The 19,470-nt window shown below is 37.8% G+C and overlaps 1 protein-coding gene across 2 annotated transcripts in view; it reads left to right on the top strand.

Moving 5' to 3' along the window:
- The window catches only part of CD109 (CD109 molecule), a 98,380-nt gene that overhangs the window by 12,674 nt on the left and 66,236 nt on the right, over positions 1–19,470 (top strand). For both annotated transcript variants that reach the window (XM_067467790.1, XM_067467794.1), the window contains exons 3-5: positions 16,567–16,595; positions 17,757–17,987; positions 18,760–18,885. In XM_067467790.1, coding sequence (XP_067323891.1) covers positions 16,567–16,595; positions 17,757–17,987; positions 18,760–18,885 — 386 coding nt within the window. The remainder of the gene's footprint in view (positions 1–16,566; positions 16,596–17,756; positions 17,988–18,759; positions 18,886–19,470) is intronic.

Raw genomic sequence — 19,470 nt, 5'->3', positions numbered from 1 at the left:
GGATTTTTAAATAGGGAAAATATGAAAGATGTATCCTGATCTTTCACCCTGACAGAGTGCCATGACTGTCATGAACCCTATGTTTTGACCTGCAAGGTGGAAGGAAATAATAATGAACATTGCTTCCAACTTTAGTTAAAAGGAGTTTGCTCAAATAAGAGACTATAGAGGGTTATGGAGCTCTACCTTATTTCTGTGGATAACCTTTCTTTCCCAAAATTCTGGACCTGTGGGAAGGAAAGGAAATGTTTTTCAAAACTACAAGAATGGTATGCATCTTGAGAAGCATAATGTACACGAACAACTCATGCTCAAACTGTGAAAAATCTGGAAGGGAAACCTCGTTTTATTTACTTCTTCTGCCATTGCTTCAGGCATCTTTTGGGTGCTCTTTAAGAGACACCCATTGCTAATATTATACCAGGCAATATGTAATGCTGAAGCAAAAATCAGTGTGATTTTTTTTGGTGAATGAATAATTGCAACATTTACCCCGTAGGCATGGGAAATGTAAGGTTTGCAAGACGTCAGAGAGATTACTCTAAAGGGATATTTTTGAAAGTACTGCAGTGGTTATTATTGCCCAAGGATTTGCTGCATAACTGTAATACGAACAAGGGCTGTAATTAACCCCTACGAAGAGAGCCAGGTTTATTTCCTAGTCTATATTAAATAAAATAGTTTTGCTGGAACTATGTTCTAGCATGGCATATGATAAATATACAGAGTATTTCTTTTAATTCTTTGGTCAGTCTTCATGAAGGAGCTACTGTATATATCCGAGTATAAGCCGACTTGAATATAAGCAGAGACATCTAATTTTGCCACAAAAAAACTGGGAAAATGTATTGAATTGAGTATAAGACTAGGGTGGGAAATATTTTTATTATGAAATGCAGCATTTCATAATAAAAATGGATACCAATAAAATTACATTCATTGAGGCATCAATAGGTTAAATGTTTCTGAATATTTACATAAAATTATAATTTAAGATACGACTCTCCAATTCTGATCAAACCATTATTCTAATCTTCTTCAATGTAAATATGCTTACGTATCCTTCCAATAATAATAGAGTAAAATAATAAATGTAATAATAATAATAATAGAATAAGATAATGGAAATGTAATAATAACAGTAATAATAGAGTAAACTAATAAATATAATAATAACAATAATAGAGTAAAATAATAATATTTTACTTTACGATTTATTATTATTTTACTCTATTATTGTTATAATGTAACAATAAATGTAACAATAATAAAAATAGGGTAAAATAATACATGTAATAATAAATAGAGAAAATAATAAATGTCATAGTAATAGAGTAAAATGATAGAGTATAATAAATAATAGAGTAAAAGTAATAGACCTTGGCCTGCACTTAAACACAATCAGCACTGACAAAATTACCACCTGCCAGCTGCAAAAGGCCACCTTACTGGGATCTGCATGCATTATTCACCGATACATCACACAGTCCTAGACACTTGGGAAGTGTCCGATGTGTGATCCAATACAACAGTCAGCAGAGTGATCTTGTTTCTGTGGACTCATCTTGCTGTGTTTCTAATGATGATGATGATGATGATGATGATGATGATGTAAAATAATAAATGTAGTAGTAGTAGTAGTAGTAGTAATAATAATAATAATAATAATAATAATAATAGTGTAAAATAAATAACTTTGACACTAGTATAAACCGAGGGGGACTTTTTCAGCATAAAAAGGGGCTGAAAAACTCGGCTTATTCTCGAGTATATACTGTATTTTGACTCTTGTTAGTTTTTCTTTCTTTTAAAGCAGCCATATTTTGTATTGAGATCCAGGACTGCATTTCTTTTTTACTTATACACTGGAGAAACAGCAGAGCCAATATTTCATTTAAAAAAATTGAAGAACACTGGGTTTTCTCCAATTAGAGCCTTTTTTCCTGTTAAATCAATGGCTAAGCTGCCAGCTTCACCAGGGCATTTATGGTACTTTAACAATGTGCCTCGGAGCCAGTTTAACAGAGTGAAACCTAGCCTTCCTTTTGCAGTTAATGAAAGCAGCTCTCATGAAGCACCCTTGTCTTATTGGAGTATGGGTTAAAAATGAAGTATGGCAACAGGCTGGCAAGATCAACCATAGAGCTGGAAAAGTCTCTTAAGAATCAACTAGTCCAGCTCCTTTGCGTGTCTTGCCAAAAGGCAAAAGTTCTTTGCTACAGTAGTCTATGGAGCAGTGCCAGTCCCTGAGCCACGTGCTGCTGGTCTTTGGCTTCCAGGAAAGAAAGAAACAATTGTATCCAGTGGGTACAACCATGGTACATGTCCCTGGCATGTTGGAAGAAAAATAACTGCTGGTTACCCAATTCAGACACCTTAAGAAACACTTCTTTCGAGGATTTGGAGGCAATTAAGCACACAAGAGAAGTGAAAGATTTTACTATTCAGTGGGAAAAGATGATACAAAGAAATAGAACCAAATTTCTTAAGCTTGATGATCTTTCCCAGTCCAGTGTCAGGGATTTCAAGTGAAACGAGACAGAAATGCCAAACTGGTGATTTAGGTCTGTATTGACGTCCAAACTGGGCATCATCTTGGATACTTATATGTCTGAGAGCCCTTGGTGCTACACCCAGTTTCAGAAACAGCCTAAGTAATCACACCTTTTCTGGTGACCATGTGCCTGGGCCCTGTCAATGATTTCTTCCACCACCCAGAGATAAACTTAGTGGGTGGCAAGCAGCCAGTGCAGGCAAGTCTGAGATCTTCCCCAGTTCCAAGGTTGCACCATCCTGATTCTAAGGTAAATAAAGAATTATACTCAAATGAAGAGACTCCTTGCAGATGCAGGCATGAAGGAATTACAATATCTTCAATATACAGTGGGCGCTGGTTGAATTTTCTATTTTCAGGCAATACATGAAATCCCCAAAGGTCAGAAAGCTAGGTTTTTCCACTGATGAAAAGGGGAGAATAGGAAAATAGGAGGAATACTTCACATAGATCTTTTTTTAAAACATTTTGTTGTGTAAATGCAGCAAAAGCATGCTTGAGAAAGAAAACCAGCTACAAACCTGCCTCTCATACAGATATACTTGTACTGGATTATCTTGAGCTCCTTAATGAGTGGACACTCAGTGACAAATGGGAGGCTGTTGTTGCCCAGATATATTCTCTTTAATTTGGTCTTAAGTAGTGAAGTTGATATACAAATGGAGGATGGCTCACTGTTCATTTTGCACCACTTTTAGTTCTTGGAAGTTGATTAAATCAAGAAGATGAGATAACGTTAAAGAACATGAGGCTTAATGTTACATGTGTTTTTAATTTTAGTCAACTTAATATTATTTGAATCTTCTTGTGTATTTTTAGCTGCATGTAGTATCTCCTTTTCCTAATTTCCCTTGTGCCTCATTTTAGGGATATAAATAAAATGATTGAAAGGTTTACATTGTGGCCGAAGAAGGCAAAACTTCTTTGTTTCCAAATTATAGAGAGTTGCTCTCATAAATATTCTTAATTTGTAATCAGAAACTTACGTGTGTGTGTGTGTGTGTGTGGTAATATTACAGCATTGGCTTGTACTCAGCAGTTGTATAATTGTTACTTACCACAGTGAAAGCAAGAGTTTGACTCTGAAGAAGGGAGTTAGGAAAAAATCCTGAGCAGAAGTTACTAATCATATAGAGACTTTGGAAATCACTAACAAGCTAGGGCAAGCAGCGAACATATACACACTTGGAAAATATGTCTGTTCTAGCAGTTGTTCTCTACTTGCTTAAACAATAAAAATGCAGCCAAATTTATATGCCAAGTTAGGAAACACTGCTGAATGCTAAGTTGTTAGTAGAGCAAAACAACAAGCATGGGACTTTGCAGTTTGAATCCCATATTATAATATAAACATGCCAGTGAGCCTCACTTCCCTTTTGCCAAGTGACTCATCAGGCATTGCTGGTTTCTAGGGCTAGTCCTGGAAAAGTTGAAAGTATAATGCTTAGCTAATGTAACTCTCGAAATACTTCATGTGCAACTCATAAGTATCAATTTAGGAACATATTTCCTTCTTTTTAGAGTTTACCTTTAATCAAATGATGCATCTGCCAAAAGATGATATCTTAGCAATCTTACTGGCATTGTTTGCTTAAGTTTTTTTCTGTTTCTGAATCCCACTTGAAACATTATTTTTTGGAGAATTTAGACCTATTGTCTGTTTGTCCTGTATATTCTGAGGGATTGATTGATCTCTAGTAATTGTCTAGACATGGCCTCAAGAACAAAGTGGTTATTTATATGTTTGGGAAAACTGAATGGGGAAAGAGCTGATAATAATGTTTCATTTGTTGTAAAGATTAGCATATAATGTACCTTCCTCAGCTGTTTTTCAAATTTCAAATATAACTCGCCCATTAAAAGGTATGTTTCCTTACTTCTTCTTTTACCCACCTTCAGGTGTACATCACTTAGGCCCCATCTACACATGTTGTAAATTCCAGAATTATATGGATTATAATTGATGTGTGAGTGTCTAGAGAATGTGCATCACTAATGTGTGCTGCAGTGTGCATCCACATGGAAAGCACGTGTTTTAAAAAGTCAGGAAAAAGTCCAAAATCAGGGATAAAATGCACTGCAGCTGATCAGCGTATGGACGCTGCAGAGCAGATATTTGGGAGGAACATGCACAACACTAGTATAAACCACTGAAAATTTTGATTAAAGGAATCACATATGGCACTCTCAGGAAAGCAAACAAACACCTTCTCCTGTTCCCACCCTGAGAGAAAATCTCTTTCTCCCTTTTATTTTCAGTTGGAAGGTTAGTACCATTGCTGATTCGCATCTAATGGACTGCTCCAGTTCAACACATTTCTCCCAACCAAAAAAAGTCATTCTATTGGATTGATTTGGCATGAGGGGAGTTGTGTGGACCCCACCGGAGCTTTTTTTTTTTTTTGCAGACTCTCTGGAGTGGGCCTGGATTTCTTGAATCCACATTCTGATCCAGATTATGTGGCTGTGTATAAGCAGCCTCAGGGCCCTTCCATACAGCCATATAACCCAGAATATAACCCAGAATACTACATGTTGATCAGTATTTTCTCTGTGATTGGAATATCTACAATATCTGCTTTGAATTGGGTTATGAGTCCACACTGCCATATATTCTGATTTAAAGCAGACAGATCATGTGGGATTTTATTCAGCTGTGTGGAAGGGGCCAAGGTTAACCACAGGTGCTACTTACACGCGACTGTTTTGCAGCTGTATTTATGATAAAGTCATTAAATTAATAAAGTTTGAAATTATTTTATTTCTACCTTTGTATATTAGAATGAATTTATTATTATTATTTTAAATACATGATATTTAAGTCATAGTTTTAAATATACAAGGAGCTGCCAAGTTTTGGGAGGGCTTGTTGGCAGTCCTTATTTTGAGCAGCAAGGGGACATGGCTTTCTTGTTCCTTACATCTGTATTTACAAGGAAGGTTGGGAGCAGTGTGTTCATTCTTCCACTGAAGCACACAAAACTCAAATTCACTGTTGTTGTGCCATTACTTGGCATCATTTTGGAAGAGGCACTGCTTTCCCTCTTTGTACTGCTTATAACTTTTTGAAGAAGTATTTTTGGTCTGGTGGAATGTCCTAGAGGCCGTTCATACTGGTTGCCAAAATTAAATATTTGGTTACCACTGCCAATCTGGTGGCTGCATTTCTGGAACTGTGTTAAATTCAGGCCAAATTGCAGTTTTAAACTGAATAGGGTTAAAAGAAGTTTCTGACTCTATAAACTAAGGATAAATAATTATGTATGTAGCCTTAAACCTATTTACTAGGAATTTCAAAGAGAATTTCTTTGTTACACATTAAGTTGGGTGATTAAGCATTTGAACTTTGCTTAGAAATGTACATATGTCCTTTCAAGTCACTGTCAATGTATGATGACCTGTCTTGCATGAGAAAATCTTGCTGTTCCCTTTTGCTTGGGAATTATTGAATATTATTGTTGCATTAGTTCCCTTTGCATTTTATCTGTTGTTTTACAAAATGGACTACAAATCCACCTCACCTCTACAGTCAAGCTGAATCAATGAAAATATAACCCATAAGTGAAGAAAAGAGAAAAAGCAATATCTCTTTCAAAAATGATGCCAGGATGTGTCATAGCAGGAGGGGATATAATGACAGTTTCATGTGCTGGAGTGGAAGAATTAGCACACCATTCATCTCTTTCCTTGTAGTGTATAAGGAACAAGAAAGCCATGTCTCCTTGCTGCTCAAAATAAGGACTACCACCAAACTTCCCCAAAACTTGGGAATCTTTGCATTTTCAGAACCATGTCTAAAGTACCTTTTTTTTTTTTACAAAAAATATTCTGTGTACAAAGATGTGCATTAAATAATGTCAAGGCCTTGGTCAATGCCATTCTTTAATTTGATTAAGCATCCCACACTGCAGTTGAGTCAGAAATGCAGCTGCAAAACAGAACCAGGAAAGTGAGTAGTGATACTCATCTGAAGGTGGTGAAAAAGAGAGGGAAGGAAACAGCCACCAGTTAAAATCTCATAGTGGAAGAAGATCAAAGAAGCAGCTAGGTTGGCCTCCCTTGGCAGGGAACTTCAGAACCTGGAAAAGGCATCTTGTGTTCCTTAGTTCACCTTATTGTAGAATTCCTTCAGTTCGACGCCACTAACAGCCATGGCTTGATGTGAGGGAATCCTGGCACTAGCAGAGAATGTTGCGGGATGCTGGTACATGAAGTGATTTACAGTTTCCAAATCATTACCTCCCCCAACTGCTGGCAGCTGGATAGCAAGTGTCCCAAAAGCGACCAAAAATACAGCAGAGTCCTTTCACAGCACACATGTGCTTCAGCCCATCTATTAGCAGTCCAACTGCTAATATCTGACCTTATCTACACATTGTTTTATTAAACTCACAGATTTCATTCAAAATATTCAGAGACTTTCATCTTCACTATTGCAATATATACAAAATATATGAACAGGATACGCAGATCAATATTTCTTGTACTTGCAAGTAATCAGAGTCATCAAATAGTCACATACCACGCATAAGCAGATACTCACGACTGAGTCACACAGAAGACAGAAAGATGGATTATTTCATCCTCCTTATATAGCCACCTGCTGATAGGTGATCAGAAAGGGACAATGGCTGATACCCCTTATTATTGCATTATATTTACAGTCATATCCAGGTGTTATCAATATGCTATATGTTCATCAGTATTTTCTCTGTGATTGGAAATGGACATGCAATTTCTAACACAGAAAGCTAAATAAAGACCTTGTGAAGCTATCTATCCCATGATTCCATACCACTAAGCTGTGGCAGTTAAAGCGGTGTCAAACTGAATTAGTTCTACAATGTAGATGGACCCCATCAGACATATGTATGTTCGTGGGAGAGCCAAGAGAAGAGCCTTTCCAGAAGAACTTAAAAGTTTGTGAAGAATTATATGGGAGAAGGTGCTGTTTCAAACAACCCAGCCCCAAGTCATGTAAGAATCTCTAAGAGTATAGGTAATAAACAACATTCCAAATTGTGCCTGAAAACAATCAGCTAAGCTATTGTAATGAAGCAATCATAAGTTCTGTACAAACCAGCCCCAGTCAATAGTTTGGCTTCAGCATTCTGGACCAGTAGAGATTTCTGGATAATATTCAAGGCAACATCACACAAAGCACAAAAACAATAGTTCGGACAGGATTTGTCTGGGGCTCGTGTCATTGTGGCCAGGTCTGACTCATGACCTGGGTAGTCTTGGGGCCCTTCCACACTGCTGAATAAAATCCCGCATTATCTGCTTTGAACTGGAATATATGGCAGTGTGGACTCAGATAATTCAGTTCAAATCAGATATTATGGGATTTTCTGCCTTGCTATATGGCAGCGTGGAATGGCTCTGAGACTAATAATGTGGCATGCTCTAGGTGGGATTGCGTCTGAAAAGGGCTTCAATGATGTATCTGTGAGAAAATACAGACAGTTTATAAACATTTATAGGTCTATGATAAACTTTGTATGTGTAGACATCAAGATGTTAAGCACACATCATCTGAAATTTAGAGAATTGTAAAATATGCCTCTGCAGCCAAATGTCAGCAAATTTTGAAGGAAAAGAGAATAATTATTCATTAGTAATGTATTAGGTAATTTTGAATGAAGGTTTGATTGTGCTTGTTAAGATTTATTATTAAGTAGAATAGTGAGAAAGTGGAGGAAAACTCACTTGGGAACAGTATTATTTTTCCACTTCACCGGGAAGGTTTTACAGAAGCTTAAAAAGTAAAGTCTCAGACTTGGCCAAGCTTAGACGTTCTTAATGTCTTAGTATATTATGTTTTTAATCAGTTCAAGATCCAACTGCATGAAATTTGTAATTTCCCCTTTTTCCTGAGCTCCTCTAAAATTCAGATTACAGGGAAAAGAAGGAAAATGCAACTTTTAGCACATGTTATACCAGGGAGAGGTAGTGGTTAGCACCAACTTTAATTACTTTAAAACAGTGTTGCATTTGAAGCCACTTAGGAGCCTTCAACACAGCCCTATATCCCAGAATATCAAGGCAGAAAATCCTACATTATCTGAGTGTGGAATATAGGGCTGTGTGGAAGGGCCCTTGGCATCTCAAAGCCTAAGGGGTCTTCCATGCAGCCATATAATCCAGAATATCAAGGCAGATAATTCACAATATCTGCTTTGAACTGGATTATCTGAGTCCACACTGCCATATAATCCAGTTCAATTTGGATTTTATACAGCTGTGTGGAAGGGGCCTGAGTCTTCTCCATTTAATTTTTTAGCACAGGTTTTGATAGATTTTCAGCCTCAAAATGTACCCAAATTACATGCATTCATTGTGGTTTGCCTTTCTCCACCCTTCAGAACTTCAAAACTCTTCCACCAGCCTTTTTTTGTGCTGGGTGTGGCTGAAAATGCCAATAATTAGTCACTGTACAGTTGCTTAGCCTTGCTTTCAAAAGAGATTAGATGAGATCATGAAGGACAAGGCTGCCAATGGCTCTCAGTTGGGATGACTGTACAGCACCCATAATGTTAGAGACATAATGCCAGCTATTGGGGAAGATGAGCAATTGTCACGCATGTCCTGCTTGTGGGCTTCCCCATGAGCCTCTGATGGGAACACAATGCTGGACTAGGTGTACCTTTGGTGTTACCCATTTCCCTTTTGTGATTTTATTGTGTGCCTTCAAGTTGTTTCTGACTTACAACAACCCTAAACCAAATCTATCATGGATTTTTCTTGGGAATATCAGTATATGTTTAGAGATTTGTCATTGCCTTCTTCTCAGGCTGAAATAGTGTAACTAGTAGGTTATCATGGCTGAGCAAGGATTTGAACACTGGAGTCCTAGGCTCCATCTACACTGACCATCTAATGCAGTTCCAAACCAGTATTGAAGAAAGTGGTTTTGCTGTACAGATGATTACGTAGGAAATTCTGGAAGCAGTTTGAGATCCAGATGGTGATTTTACAAACCACAGACAATTGATGTGCATTAAGGACTTTTTTTTTCGTTTGCTTTTGTGGGAGTTTTTATCTGGCCACCCCTTTTGGAACTAGCTTCAAACTACATTATATTGCCATGGTAGGTGGGCCTTAGTACAGTCCTAAACCTCTGTACCATACTGTTTATGATTATGATGAGTATGATGATGATTATTACATTTATTTATACCCCATCTTTCTTCCTGAGGGGACTCGAGACAACTAACAGCCTATTGTCTGATTGCACAGCCCAGCAAAATAAAACCTGGTACCTTGGTTTTTAGGCATGTTTCTGGGGTATGAGTCAGAAAATTGCATTGTATAGACCACATCACCTCTAGTATCTTAGATACGGTTATTTTCTGTGGGCGAGCAGATGGCAACTGATAGATAGCATATGTTCTGTATCTCAAAATCTATAGCTGATAGGGGGAAACTGGTTCCATTTTTGGAACCAGCAGGCCAGACATACCCCAAAACAGAACTAACATTTGAAGTACCAAAATATATGTTGGCTAGTGTTCTATGACCATAGAAAGATTGTGTTTTTAAAATTGCGTCCTAAACAAACTAAATCTGTTTTATGTGTAGATTGTATAGGCCTGGATCACTATTTCAAGTTAAATGCCATTTTGCTTATTTCTCTGTTAAATCATTTGAAAGAGTTGCTGGACAGGCAGCTTCGGTTGGTATGACTTTGGAAAAGAGTTGGGTGTTTTGGGTGTCAACATATGCATGTTTTCTGTCAGAAAAGCAGCGGAAAATATATTCAGCTACAGCAGGTACATAGGAACCTTTCATCACACTATGTGAAGATAACACTTGGTGTTTATTATTCTGCCAAAATGTAGTTTGAGTCAGATGTTTGAACAGATTTGTTTAAACTGACATAGGTAGTTAAAAGCAAGGTGAGATTTTACCTTCCTGTCTCAGATCAAAAGATTTCTTTCATTAAAATGAACTGCTTGTCAGAACCAGTGTATGATTGTTACATTTGGTTTTAAATAATTTTAAATAATATTGTTCAGTTAAGTTATTATCCACAATCTTCTTAAATTGCTGTTTTGTTTGCTTTGTTTCTGTATTTTAAGACTATCCCAATGCTGTTAGTCTCCTCACTTTTTTTAGTGAGGGGCTTCTTTAGTATCCTAGGACACTTACCTGCCAGTCCAGCGACGGATGGGTATGCTGCCCATCACACACTGTTGCTGGACTTCTGGCGGAGACCCCACCCACAGCCAGAGTGGAAGCGTCGTAGGAAGCTTCCCTTCAAACATGGGAGCCTGTCTGTGTTGTGCTAGCTCCAATGGAGCCGGCGTGGGTCTGCACCAGTTTGGCAATGCTTCCCCTGTGTGATGCTTTGAATTGGATTATCTGAGTCTACACTGCCATATAATCCAGTTTAAAGCAGATAATCTGGATTAAATACAGATATGTTGAAGGGGTCTGCAATTAAGATCAATTAAGGGGGTGCTGTGGTTTTTAAATTTGAATTTGTTTTAATAGTATTTAACTGGGAATTTTTAATACTGTATATATAATCCTGTTTTAATGTTCATATATTTGTATATTTTGAATTGTTATGCTAATGCTTTTATGTTAAGTCATTTTGAATCCCCTTTGGGTGAGATAAAGCAGCATATAAATAAATATAATAATTATAATTGTATATGACAGTGTAGACTGATTCTTGTTTCTGTGCATCTGCAGGCCTTTTGCTTCTAGAGCATGCATATGCTTTGCTTAAAAGACCTTTCATCTGCTCCCTTGCCCCAAACAAAACAAACATTCAGGTCTGGATATAATTGTATGTATTACATATATTCATATAACAAATATAATCTGGTAACTTGGATTTCACTGTTGCCTTTGAACTAGCTTTTATATTGTTAAGGATGTAAAAGATATGGGTAGGTTATTCATTTCAGCTCTCATCCCCACTTTATTCATCAAAAGTAATCTAATTACTTGTTTATAAGGCTGGCTGATTTATTTGTATTTTGTTTCTTCCAACTGTGTTTATTTATTCAAATAGATTTTAGATTCTACATATGCCTTCAAGTTGCCCGTTGACTTAATAGCAACCCATACATGTAATGTGGTTTTCTTAGGCAAGCAATAGTCATTGGTGGTTTTACTAATTTCTTCCTCTGAAATATAACCTATAGGATCTGATATTCACCAGAGCTGGTGTTGCGTAGCATCCAAGATAAGACAGGTTCTATATAGAACCACATGCACATTGTTGTTTTGTCCTCTTTTACCCAGCAGAGATCCAAATTATTGTAGTCTTGCTCATTTTTCTGAGTACAGACATCATGAACGCAAGAACTCCTAAGCTCATTCTCATGATTTCTGGTTGCACTGCCAACTTTCCCTCAATTAGTATGATGTTGTGACCAAATGCCAGATTAGCCCAGAGTGATATTACTCCAATCTGTGATTTAATTGTGATTTTTTTGTGGTGGTGCTGGTGAAGGGGACTGATTTGATGTGTATGATCCCATCCTGGATGGATGAACCATGGAGAGTTAGACCCAGCTAGACGGGCCCTCCTGTTTGTGGGATGCAGAAGAGGAACTGCTGTAATTTCTCGGTTAGCTTTCCCTCCCCAGGTTTCCTGCCCACCTACATGCCAGATTTCAAGGCTTGTATTTAGTACTGGATGTTTGGACATAATATGGCTTCTGCTGCTGTGCTTGCCCTCCAGCTGCCTAACAATTTTCATGTGTGAGCTGAGGTTATCTCTGACTTGATGGTGAAGAAACCTAAGATGACTGTTAGTTCATAGCAGAGATTTCTAATCTAGTGCATTACAGGATTTGGCTTTGTTGGAGGAGGGATAAGGTGTTAGAAAACTTTGACCATATTACGGGCCAGTCTACAGTGGGACCTTGGTATCTGGTGGGATTTGGGTCCAGCCCTCCCTACCCTGCCCATAGATTTAGGGATGCTAAAGTCCTATTATATGTTTTGGCATAGTAAAGTAGGGTCCCTTATATAAAATAGTAAAATCAAGGTTCACTTTTTGGAATTATTTTTGTAGAGAAGTGGGGATATTTTCAAACCATGGATGTTGAATCTGTGGATACAGTATCTGTGCAGATTAATTTGTGATCTACTGTTATTAGTCTCTCTATTGATTAAAAATGAAAATATATTTTGTAAGAAATGTGTATCCCTTTTGTTGATTATGGACAAGTAAGAAATAAGCAAGGGTGAATCCATAAGGCCAGTAACTCCATGGTTAGTCAACAGAACAACTACTCTGGGCTGGCCTTGGAAGTAGCACATACACCCTGCTGAGGTAGTGGGTTAGTGTCCACATGGTCCAGTCGGGCCAAGAGGGCATCGACCCAGACTCACCTTATGCATTGCTGTAACTTTTAGTCCAACTTACCTATCTGAACTTTTCTCTCCTTATGAACCATCTAGGACGTTAAGATCTTCTGGGGAAGCCCTGCTCTCGCTCCTGCCTTCTTCGCAGGTGTGTCTGGCGGGGATGAGAGACAGGGACTGCTCAGCAGTGGCCCCTCAATTGTGGAACACCCTGCCTAGAGATATACGATCGGCCCCCTCCCTCCTGACTTTTTTTAAAAAATGTGAAAACCTCGCTTTTTGAGCAGGCCTTCCCAAATATGGCATAGCTAAACGGAATTATGGAACTACTTGATAATGCAATGGAATAACAATTTGACATGGAAATGCTCACGATAATGTTTTAAGGCTTTGTACAGTTTATATATATTTTTATATCATATGCTATTGCTTTCTTGATTATTTTTACTTGTTATAATTGTTGAGGCATTGAATTGTTGCCAATTTGTGAACTGCTCCGAGTTGCCTCTGGGCTGAGAGGGTGGTATACAAATATAGCAAATAAATAAATAAATGTACCCAGCTGGCCACAGAGTTCTGTTTGAACTCCAGGCCATTTCAGGTGCCCTGATGTGATATAGGCAGAGGTGCCTTCATAACCAGAAATTAAGGAGAAGGACAATTTTCTCACCTTCTGCCTCAATGGATGGGTGCCTCTGTTGATGTCAGAACGGGAAACCTGTGTCTGTCAGGAGCTCACACAGAGTTCTGTGGCTGACTAGAAGTCGTGACGTGGCCATCATCCGTTCCCTTTTCCCTGCACTCATCTGTACAGAGAAAGGGAGATGGCAGCAGTTTCCCATCTCGACAGGGGACCGGTCCAAATTGGACCCAATCCAACTGCCCACACTGAAGACACATGGTACTCCAGAGTTTCCATCAAACTCCTAAGCACAACTGAACTTTGCTTGGTTTTACCCAGATAACCCTTGAAACTCACAGGAAATACTGGGACATTTTGGGGACAGTCAATTCAGGGTGAGTCTGAGTTTTCATGCACATATAGACTGGCCCTAATGTTGAAAAATGTGTGAGGGGTTAATGACTGCATGTTCTGCTGTCCTTTCAGAAAAGCAATTACGGTAAATTTTATTTCAATCCACAATTTCTAGCATTCCAGAAATGTAAAACATTAAGTTTTGACACAGTGTAGGCATCCAAAGAAAAGGTGTCAGGCAAATTTGGTATATGAACATATCAAATATAACAGTTCGAAGTATGAACAATTCTCAACGGACATGTCTACACTGACCCATTATATCGATCAGCTCTATGACAGCTGCACAATGCAATTCAGGTTAGCTGGGCAAAGACTGATGCTTTACATATGATATTTTTGGCACACAAGTTAAACTGTCAGTAGGGTAATAAAATGCAGCCTTGCATTTTATTTTGCCAATTGGAAACCATTTCTTTTCTCTATATTCTGTCCTAAGAGTAGCTTCTTGTTGTGAGTATAGTTATGTAGCAAGACAATCAAGATCCTAGAGTATCAAAAACTTTTAAACAATTTAAATGTATTTGCTCCCAAATGAGACATAAGCTGAAATGTGATGATGGTTTCTGTAGATGGATGGCATGATAGCAAATATGGAATCTGTTTACATAAGAGTTGGTAAAAATTGAAATTACATCACAGTGTGATTTAATTGTATAAATTACAATAAAAATTTGACGTTTCATTCCATTAAATAATTGCTGTCCCCATAAGATTTTGGTTTTGAATTTACTTACTCCTACCAAAGCTGTTGTGTAAAAATTAAAAGGAAATTTAAGACCAGACTTTCAAAGTGAAACAAGTACTAAATATCCATCATTAGACGTCTCTGGGAATTAAGATTCAATTAGTCCACAAGAATGTGAATTTAGGAACCAGTTTTCTTTTTGAATTTTTCCTAAGTGCTTGCACTTTAGCTTTTTATCTTTCAAAGATTAGAAGAATATCATTTCATGTTGGAGTATTCTCTGGGGGCCCTTCCCCACAGCCATATAACACAGACTGGAATCATACTCTGAAATGGATGACAAGAAAGAAACTCCTGACTTGAGAAACAAGTACTGTATATGCTCATATATAAGTCTAGAAGTCAGGGCCCTTCTACACAGCCATATAACTCAGAATATAAAGGCAGATAATCTACAATATCAGCTTTAAACTGGGTTATCTGAGTCCACACTGCCAGTTCAAAGCAGATAGTATGGTATTTTATACAGCTGTGTGGGAGGGGCCTCAGTCAAAATTTAATCCAGAAAACCTGGAATAGTTCACCCATGGATCAATATAAGATTACCTTGTCTCTTTCCAAATAAGGAACCACTCCCCTTTCAGACTAGAGTGACAAAATGCAAAAGTTTTGTCCATCCCATGAAAACCTGAAAAGCACTGAATTCTTTCCCCCCCTCCCCCCAAATCTCTGTTATGGTGTTGCATCTAACTTTTTTTGTTAGAAGCAGTGCCATTGCAGATATAAAAGTTGGAAGCAATACCATAGCTTTCCGTATTGCTATTGAGAAGGCACACATTCATGGGTATAATGCATGGAGATGGCATCAGATGTGGGCATGCTATTTCTGCAGCTCACTTCAGGGCTGAATCTACCAGCAGCCAGAATGAGGACATTGTGCCCCCCAATAAGAATCGTGTCTATAACAGATAGAGGGAGACAATGAAAATTATCCATGCTTAAAACGTTTGTATTTGCTGTGTTCACATTTCTCTGATAACTTTAGTTGGCAATTCCTTTTATGCCTAAACTGTATTTCTAAACGTTCAACTGAAGTTTTTAATTATTTATTGTGTGTCTTGAAGTCATTTCTGATCTAAGGTGACCCAAAGGCAACACTATCATGATTTGTACAAAATGTGTTTGTCTCTTCCTCTGAACCTGTGAAAGTGTAATTTGACCAAGATCACACTGGGGGGGTTTCCACGGCTAGGGTCTTTGTCCAATACTCAAACCACTAACATCACACTGACAGTTTACTGCAATGCTAGGCATATTGAATATAAGTTGACCTTGAGGCAGTGACAATTACTGTTTCAGAAGACAATGACATAATTCCCCAGTTATTCTCCTGGCTCACATCATGTTGATGGGTAATCATCTTAAGGCCCTTACAGACATATCCCAGGATCTGATCCTAGGTTTTCTGCTTTAAACTAGATTACATGAGTCCACATTGCCAGATAATCTGGGATAAACAAAACCTGGCATCAGATGCTGGGATACAGGGCCTGTCTGGAAGGGTCCTCAGATGGGAACATGATATCTCCCCACTTATCTAATTTTAGTAATTAAAGTATCTCCCCACTTATCTAATTTTCCCACTTGTTGTTCTTATGAGGTTGGAAATTTCCTCTACCTACTGAACATTTAATCTAGGCCTCACCTACATGGCTACTTAACGTAGTTTGAAATGGAATTATATGCTTCCAAACTGCATTATATGGCAGTGTAGATGGGGCTCTAGAATGCAAAATACTGAAATTTGAAAAAAAAAATATTGCTGCTACATTTACTAGAGTCTTGCTGGAATGCTAGTTTCAAATAATTACATTGGAAAGATGGATTTGATGGACTGGGAGATATGTAGAATAAAGTCAAAGGAATTAAGGTTAATTGTTTTATCTTTTTTCAATATAGATTCTCTTGGGACACTTGTTCTTCCAGCTGTAAGTATATTTTCCTCTAAAGTGTAATACATCAATGCAAAGTGTTTTCTGAATATATGCTGCCCTTTTGTCTGCTTATGATTGATGACACTTTTATGTATGGTCTGAACTATTGTATACTACTAACAGAAAAATGTATTTCTTGGGTCAAGAGACCTGTGAACTGAAATAAAAATGTCTACATATACAGTTTAAAAGGCTTAGGAACAACTTTGTCTGAAATTTAAAGGAAGCTGAAAGGATGATTTAAAAGAGTGTTTGCAGCATATGTGAAAATAATTGAGATCAACAGAAGTACTGAAATAATATGGCTTCTATGATTATGATTTTATGTTTTCCTTCTTTGGAAGCTTTTAAACAGAGGCTGGATGGCCATCTGTCAGGGGTGCTTTGAATGCAATATTCCTGTTTCTAGGCAGGGGGTTGGACTGGATGGCCCATGAGGTCTCTTCCAACTCTATGATTCTATGATTGTGATCACAAAGTGGTATGTAAGAGTGTATAGTAATAATAAATATCATTTGTTTTATTGTTGTATAGAGCTGTCCCTCCACATTTGCAGTTTTGACTTTTCAGATTTGCCCAAAGTGATAAAAAGAACAAAAACACACAGACCAATATTATCTCTTCCATAGAAAGCTTTTCTCTGTGGTAAAATAATATAGTTGCACTATTTACAATAACAAGGTTTCCATGACACAAATAAAGTTTAATCTTCACACTGGAGTTTCACATACGGGTCTTCTCATACTGAGGCTTACCTCACAGGCTAAGGCCTATCTCACACTGTGAGGCCTTCTCACAGACTGAGACCTTTCTCCTGCTGAGGCTAACTTATATAGAACTGCAGCTTTTGCTGAGTCATTGCATTCATTTAACCCTTTCAGTGCTTAACTCACATTTTTGTAATTAACAATGCCTACTTAATTTTTAATATTTCTGACAGATGATGACCATAGAATTGTGCTGGAAGACCCAGAAATTACTAAAGAGGTGTTCTCTCAAGTAAAAAAAGATAGCAATTTCTTTATTCACATTTTTTCCACTTCAATGATCGTCATGTGCCCTTAATCCCAGTGACAGGATGACTGACTGTAATTCTAGTCCCATTTAGAAATAACAGTAAGAATTCTGAGCATTGTTGTGTTTTTTCCTCCCCAGCTTCCCTTAGAAAGTTCTCCTGGTAGTTACAACTTACTCGTCAAAGGGTATTCAGGAAGCCTGCTCCTGTTTTCCAATCGTACTACCCTTTCATTTGAACACAAGAGCTTCTCCGTCTTCCTACAGACAGATAAATCTGTGTACAAACCAGGGCAAGATGTGAAAATACGGATTGTTACTCTGCATCCTGACCTTAAGCCCTTCAACACTCCTGTAAATATATACATTCGAGTAAGTATGACATAGAAATTGGTGAAGTAGGGACCTCCTTCAGAGTATAGAGATGCCCTTTGTGGTGTTTTGCACTCCAGGAAAGAAAAGGTTTGTTTTAAAATACAACCTAAATTAGGGTTGGGGAAAGTACAGCTTGTCAGCCACATGTGGCCCTCTGAAGATCACTTTTGTAGTCTCTGAAGCCCCAATATCCTTGGATATTGACTGCTGGTTGAACCAGGAATTGGAAGTGTCAGTTCTGGTTCATTGCAAAATGGTTCAACGTGGGAGTGAAAATTGGCCCCAGCCCTTATGCAGTTGCACACTTGTCTTCCAAATAAATAAGTCAAAGCCATGCTTGGTGTAGACTGTTGTATATAGGTCCAACTTTTCAGTTAATTTGTTGTACTTAGAGTGCTTCCAAATGGGTAATTCCTAGTGCTAAATGACTTGCTTCCAAAAGGAAACTGCATTTGGACCTGCTACATGGATTTTAATACACAGTTGTGAATTGTTTACTTTGTTAATAAAATTGACAAATCCATGCTTAAGTGATGAATGTTATCAGTAATTTGAAAGCATCTGTTTCAAGAAGCAAAGTGGGCAACTCCATTGATGATGATGTTTTGATATGGATTTCCCTTCTGAAGCAATAATTATTTTCTTGTAGTAGATACAATATTTCAAAAAAAGTATACTATATTTCTATATATACCTGGATTTGTTACTGTAATTTTATTATACATGTAGTTTAACAATTAATATTGAGACTCACTTATTTATGTGTTAGGATCCTCGACGCAATTTGATTCAGCAGTGGCTGACACAGAATGGGAAGCTGGGCAAGATAGCCAAGCAATTCAAACTATCTAAACATCCTATGTTGGGTGACTGGAGTCTACATGTTGAAGTAAATGTGAGTATTAACAATCTAGTGATTCAATAGACATATAATATAATATTAGTGAAACTAGTGATAAAGCAGCAGTTAGATTTTAATGGGACTGTGTTGCATTTTAAAGAGATGATATCTTACAAAGAATTGCCACAACGTAATGGGAAAGAAAATGTGTTTTGTGGTACGGTGAAGTGATGGCCTAGTTTGGAGCCCCCACAGGATTTTTGTGGGTTTTCAGGTGGCTGTTTTTGGGGTAAAATGTGATTGGCCAGGATCTCTGAGGTTTGATGTAGATCTGATTGAAGAGGCTAAGATGCTTCCTTTGGTATGGAGAATGCATTTGAGCTTCAACTTTCTTCCCATCCATTCTCACTTTAGGTAGTACATAGATTTATAATATTGTTTTGAAGCTGGGTTTTGTGTGGGCATTTCTATCTGGCAGTGTATCCTGTTTGGGGGGCAGACAGGGCCTGTAGAGTACATGAGGTTGTAACAGTTTTTAACACAGTTCAGATATTTGAACCACGGGGGGGGGGGGGGGGGGGAGAAAAGAACAATCACACAGAGTGACAGAGAGCAAACTGGGACATCAATAATTGTTGA

This window comes from Anolis sagrei, chromosome 1, assembly GCF_037176765.1.
Source record: "Anolis sagrei isolate rAnoSag1 chromosome 1, rAnoSag1.mat, whole genome shotgun sequence".
Lineage (NCBI taxonomy): Eukaryota > Metazoa > Chordata > Lepidosauria > Squamata > Dactyloidae > Anolis > Anolis sagrei.
This window is presented reverse-complemented; position numbering and strand designations above follow the sequence as displayed.